General features: G+C 65.1%; 1 protein-coding gene across 1 annotated transcript; it reads right to left on the minus strand.

Moving 5' to 3' along the window:
- Nucleotides 1-2237: 2237 nt before the first annotated feature.
- On the minus strand, nt 2238-5960 carry C8G (complement C8 gamma chain). Its single transcript, XM_039719891.1, has 7 exons — nt 5665-5960; nt 4736-4875; nt 3981-4051; nt 3572-3679; nt 3194-3295; nt 2981-3019; nt 2238-2460 (listed from the first exon to the last, which is right to left on the minus strand). Exons 1-7 carry the CDS (start codon nt 5800-5802, stop codon nt 2447-2449), a joined length of 612 nt encoding a protein of 203 aa, XP_039575825.1. The 5' UTR covers nt 5803-5960; the 3' UTR covers nt 2238-2446.
- Nucleotides 5961-6000: the final 40 nt, after the last annotated feature.

Below are 6000 nucleotides of genomic sequence, written 5' to 3' on the forward strand. Positions count from 1 at the left end.
ATGACATATTTGCTCCAGGGTGCCAAACTCCTCTGCAGTGAAAACAGCCAGCGGCCAGCACAGTGGCCGCCCTGCCCCCAGCACGGCCGGGCTAGGACAGGGAGCAGCCCACGGAGAGGCTGCCTGCCCAGAACTGCCCATCCACACAGGGTGGCCTCACTCGGACCCAGAGGGACTTCAGTGAGATGCAGGAAATGTCCAGTGCCTGCCAGGTCCCAACCCAACCCACAGGACTTGACACCTGTGTGTGCTCCTGCAGGACACCCTTGCTTTGCCTTGACTCAAGCACCTGCATCACCCAAGGAAGTATCTCTGCTGGCCTTGGCACCCTCGGGGTGCGTCCCACTGGAGAGCCGGGGAGCCCCACGTTCAGCTCCCTGGGGACCAGCATGCGCCAGATGCACCCTAGAACTTGACACCCCACCCGCCCCACCACCCTGCACCCTTTGACAAGAGGGGCTGGAGATGCCCTCCCCCTTGGTTTGGGGTCACCAGTGGGTGCTTAGGTGCCCCCTCAATCTGGGGACGCCCTGCAGGGTGAGGGCAGGGGATGTATGCTGGGTGCCAGCAGCAATGCCCATGGTCTGGCAGGGTTTGGGCAGGGCTGGCCATGCCGGGCAGAGCCCCAGCCCCGTGGCGCAGCCCTGCCAAGGTGCTTTACGTAAGGAGCATGTTTTCAGAACAGCTGGTTTTCCCCTGGCAGCCCCCCCTGCACATTCCCTTCCCCGCGCCCTGCTGCGAGGCCGCCCTGCCCTGCACACCCCGCGCCTGCCCGGCCCCGCGGATTTATGAAAACAAAACAAAAGCTGAGCAGGCAGGGCTGGACATCACGAGAGCCTGGCTGGGGCCTCGTATGCTGGGCTGGGGCTCAGGCTCCCCCGGAGCTCACCCTCAGGGTGCTGGGGGAACTCTCTCCACTGGGCACAGAGGCAGGGAACACCCGGGGTGTCACTGGCACTGCGGCAGGAATACAAAGTCCCCCCTGCTGCCAGGTACCCCCAGCCCCCTGCCCAGGTGCCAGGAAGGGGTGCCCGATGGATATCCGGGTGGTGCTCGGCTGTCCTGGGGGTCACAAAGCTGGGAGCCCGCCCAAGGACCTGGGTGGCAAAGCTGGAGCTTTGGGGGCATAGGGGAACACCAAGGGGGGTAAGGGGCAGAAAGAGCAGGGCTGGGGGCAGGACTGACTGTCTGGGCTGTGGGTCCCCGCGGGGGCTGGACACAGACCCTTGGGCACAACCTGGGTATTTGCACCCAGAAATGGTTTAGCCCCAACGACGGATGGGCTGAGCTGACATGAAGGGTGTGGAGAATCCTTGGGGACCAGCCCAGCTCCCCGGGCTCTCCCCTTACTCCCTTATTCCCCTGTCCGGTGCAACCACTTCGGGGTGCAGGTAAAATGAGCTGGATCCACCACAGCCCAGCTCTGTCAGGCTCGGGGGGCGGCTGGCTGGTGGGAACAGGGGCTGGCTGCGGGCACAGCACGTGGCTCCCTTACATAATTCCCAGAAAAACAACATGTGTTACCAGTTCCCGCTAGGATTGCAAAATGCTGGTGCCGGGGAAAGAGGGCTGCTCCCCCCGCCGGGGCTGGGGGGGGACGGGGCCCGCACCTGCCTGGCCTGGCCGCTCCCCGTCCCCTCCTGGGGCACCGCTGGCCTGCAGGGTGTGGCAGCACGGCCTTGGCCAGGTGCCACGCACAGGGAGAAGGGGTCGGAGGAGGGGCTGCAGCACTAACCCTGCAGCCCCCCCAGTCCCCTGCCTGTCCCTCTGAAAGGGGCTGGCTGTGCAGGCAGCAGCCCTCGGGGAATGAACTCTGCAGGGCTGGGGCAGGGGAACGGGGTGTTTCCCAGCCCTGGAGATGGGAAGCAGGATTGTGGGACTAAGATTTCCTCCCCTGGGGTCCCTGAGTGATCTCCCAGCTTGTTGGGGGAAAAGGTAGATGCTGTGCTGTCTCTCAGAGCCCCATGCTCCCTGCAGCCCCAGGCACGGTGCTGTTCCCCTGTGCTGGGCCCTCCCTTGCCACTGCCAGCTGGACCAGGAACCACCACTGCTGTCCCATGGCTGAGGAGGGCTCACAGAGATGGCAGGGGTCTGCATGGAAGGGGGCTGCACAGCCCCCCACCACCCCTGTGGCATCCCCCAGCCAGGAGCACGTGTCCAAGGCACCGGCAGCCCATGGTGGAGGCAGTGCTGGCCTGGCTGGGGCTGACCAAGAGGTGACTGGACTGTACACAGGCTCTTCTCTGAGGCGTTTATTGGGGTGTTGCTGGCTCCTGCAGGAGAGTGGGGCACAGAGCAGAGGGGGGACACAAGCTGGGGGCACAGGACAAGGACAGACGCAGCTGCCAGCACAGCTGGAGGGGCTGAGGTGCTCAGGTCGTGTGGCCATGGGCAGCTGGCTGAGGTGAGGGCTGAGCTCTGGGACCCCTGGCAACTCCATCTGCACCTACAGCTTCGTTTCTGGAAGGAAGAGAAGTGCTGAGGGGCTGGGGGTGGGGGGGTGTCCATGCCCAGCACCAGGGCTGCAGACCTACCTCTGCCTTCACAAGCACCAATAACAAGTGATGGAGCTACCCCCAGGGACCTCAGCCTTCACCCCAGGGTGTCCCTGTGCCAGGACATCTCATCCTAGATCAGCCCTCACCCCAGCAAACACCAACAAAGATCCATCAAGCCCAGTCTGACCCATGTGGGGGGTGAGTGGGGTTTGCTTTGCACAGTGTACCTGATGCCCATCCTGCGTGATGGTTTGCCACACAAGGGCACAGGCTCTGTTCTGAGGAATGGTCTGGCATGGCCTTTCCCGTGCCAGCCCAGCCCTCCCACATTCCTGGGGCAGGACCACACAGCCCCGGTGCAGCGTGGATCTGGCCCAGTGTGCCCAGCCCAGTGCCAGGACAGGGACACCCAGCTGGTGCCCAGCGTGGGGCCAAGCCTGGCACATGGGCACCCAGCACATCACCCAGCATCCCCAACTCACCATCGAGGACGTGAAACTCATCTGCAGAGTCACAAAACCCTGCAAGAGACAGAGCCCAAGGGGGTCACCTTGTCTGGGACCCAGCACCCTCCAGCCCCTGCACCCCCAGGACATTGCAGGGCACAGCCCCATCCTTGCATCTTTGTCCCTGGGGTGGCCAGAGCACTGGGACAGAACCCACACGGGTCTCCCTGAGGACCGTGTGCCACCCACCATAGGTGGGGAAGTAGTAGGTGACATCCTCACTCAGACCCACAGCCCTGACGCGCTGCTCGAACTTGTCCACGATGGCGTCGCTGACCAGGCTGCTCCGTCCTGCGTGGGGGAGACACCCCCAGTGACCTCAGGCCCTACCTGGCCCTGGCCCAAAGCCCCCACGGCCCTACACAAGGTCAGGGCCCAGGGGACTTTCAGCTCAAGAAGTGGGTTTCCAGTTCCCCCCTCACGCGCTCCCCACAGCATCTGGGAACGAGTCTCCAGCAAGGAGTGAGCCCCATCCCAATGCTGAGTCCTCCAAGCTTCTCTCCAGAGTCCAGCACAGGTTTCCCACCCCTGTGCTTCACCTGCCATGAGACGCCGAGCCCAGCCTACCATAGAGCTTAACAGAGATGCTGCGGCCCTTCTGGTAATAGAGGATGGCGAAGCTGCTGGGGTCAGCCTCACCCACCACCACATCCACTTTGCTGCTTTTCCTGTGGCCTGGGAAGGACGAGAGGATAGCCCAGTTAGTTCCAGTTAATCCTGGTTAGCCCCAGCATCATCCAAGGGCTTCATTTCCCCACAAGCCAAGTGTACAGGGGGTGAAAATCAGAGCCAGAGTGGGACAACCCCACAGGCACCAGCCCATGGTGTCATCTGTGATGGCATCTGGCACTTAGGGACCCAAGACATAAAATCCTGGGAGTGCACTGGAAAGAGGGACGTTGGTACCAGAACCCTGCTGAGAGCAGGACTGGGGGACTCCAGCAGCCTCCTGCCACCTCAGATCAGTCTCCCTCACCCTTCAGCAGGAAGTGTCCAGGAGCCTGGGCGGGAAGGTAGTGCTGCCTGATTTCCCAGCACATCCTGTCCCTGCACGGGAAGAGGAGGAGGGGGAGATGTCAGTACAGGCTGTGAAGGATCTTCCCAGATCCCTGGCCGCCCTGCCTACCAAGGCACACATGCTGTCTGTTTCCCTGGGACTTTTTTTTCTCCCCAGGGAAAGACATCCCAGAACACGGGGGAGACATTGTGAGAGATGCTGAGCCCAAAATCTGCTGAGCCCAAGGAGTCCCTGCCAACTCCCTGCAATGCTGAGCCCAGTCAGGACCTAAAGGCCCATCAAACACTCAGATGTGCTGAAAGTCCCCATCTTCATGCTGCCCCAAGGATAGCCCTAAGAGCCAGTCCTCGGCTGGGCAGCCTTGGAGCCATCACATGTTTCAGTTTCAACAGCCTGGCTGTCCTCTGACCAGCCTGGGCACCCCCAGCTCAGCCTGGGCACCCCCAGCTCAGCCTGGGCACCCCCAGCTCAGCCTGGGCTAATGGACGTGCACGTGGCAGGGTGTCCATCATGACCAGGGCGCCCATCCTGGCCAGGGCTTTGACTACAAAGGAGGGTATCCCACCCACACCTGGCTCTGGGGCAGCTCTGTCCTCTTTGGTCAGGACACTGGCACTGCTTTCAGAGTCCCCATCCCAGGGCACTGGTCCTGTTCCAACCCGCCTGCAGCATCCCCGTCCCTGCCCGCAGCCCCGGTGCCCGGCATCACTCACAGCTTCCTGAAGGTGCTGATGGCCAGGCTCTGCCCGTCCAGGACGGTCATTGTCACTGTCGTGGCCTCCAGCTGGTGGCTGTGCTCTGCCAGGTAGCTGCAGCGGGAGGCCATGCCGACCAGGAACCACTTCCCTGAGAGCTGCATGGCAGAGGGCTGGCACCATCTACAGGGCCACCAGCCTGGGGTGCCACCACTCAACCACCCTGAGCACCCTGCCCCTCATGTGGCACCTGTGCCCACAGGCTGCTCCTTGGGAACTGCTCCTGTTCCAGCCTTGCCCACAGGTGCCCTTCAGGTGCTGGCTGGTGGGATGGCCGGGCAGAACGAGCCTGACATGGGGACAGGCTGGGGGTGTGCAGGGCATGTCCAAGGCACCTGCCCACGGCTCACACGGCCCGCAGCACTGCGGGCACCCCAGTGCCGCACTGGGTGTGTGCTGGGCATCACACTGCACTGGGGCCCCAGCTCTCCCTGCCAGCAGAGCCCCGAGCCCAGCGCAAGCCCCGGAGCGAGGGCGGCCGCACCGGTCCCCGGCAGCTGCAGACGGGGGAGGACGGGGCTCCCTGCGAGGCTCCGGGCCCGGCGCTGCTCTGCGGGCAGCGCTGCAGCAGGGCCGGGGCTGAGCTGGGCTCCGGCTGCCCCGGCCGTGTGTGGGGGCACCGGGGGGCTCGGGCCTGGGGGCTGAGGGGGACAGTGCGGGGCACCCCTGGAGCGGACACGGCACGGGCTGCGAGGGTGGGCCTGCGGAGGAAGGGCACGGGGGACCAGCGCTGCACGGGGATGCCGGACGGGGGTGCAGGAGGACGGGCTACCAAGCCGGCTCTGGGGGGACAGCAGGGGTCGGCCGGGGCACACGGAACAGGAGCGGCTCTGCAGCCCAAGCGCGGGGCAGCGCATGCCCGCAGACCCCTCAGCCCAGCCCCTCACCTGGTGAAGGCTGAGCCCCTCTTGAGCCTTCACTCTTTCCAGCGCACTCTGGGGAGGGGGCGGCCGCCGTCTGTGCGCCCCGTGCCCCCGCGCCGCCAGGAGCAGCCCGAGGAGCAGCAGCGCCCGCAGGGCCGCCATGTGCCGCTGTGCGAGGCCGGCGTGCCGGGAACCAGCGGGGCCAGGCGGGCACGGCACGGAGCCAGGAGCCCTGCTGCCGGCTGGACGGGGTCATGGCCGGGGTCGGCGCGGGGCCGGGCCGGAGCCGGAGAGCGGGGCCGGGCCGGAGCCCGGAGAGCGGGGCCGGGCCGGAGCCGGAAGAGCGGGGCCGGGCCGGAG

This window comes from Passer montanus, unplaced genomic scaffold (assembly GCF_014805655.1).
Source record: "Passer montanus isolate IOZ18808 unplaced genomic scaffold, ASM1480565v1 scaffold43, whole genome shotgun sequence".
NCBI lineage: Eukaryota > Metazoa > Chordata > Aves > Passeriformes > Passeridae > Passer > Passer montanus.

Bases quoted from the DNA above. Each gene is read 5' to 3' on its own strand.
- C8G (XM_039719891.1), bottom strand. From the start codon at position 5,802: ATGGCGGCCCTGCGGGCGCTGCTGCTCCTCGGGCTGCTCCTGGCGGCG. The intron at 3,296-3,571 runs GTAGGCTGGGCT...TCCCCCACGCAG, and splicing joins CATCTCTGTTAAGCTCTATG to GACGGAGCAGCCTGGTCAGC. The intron at 3,020-3,193 runs GTGGGTGGCACA...TGTCTCTTGCAG, and splicing joins CTACTACTTCCCCACCTATG to GGTTTTGTGACTCTGCAGAT.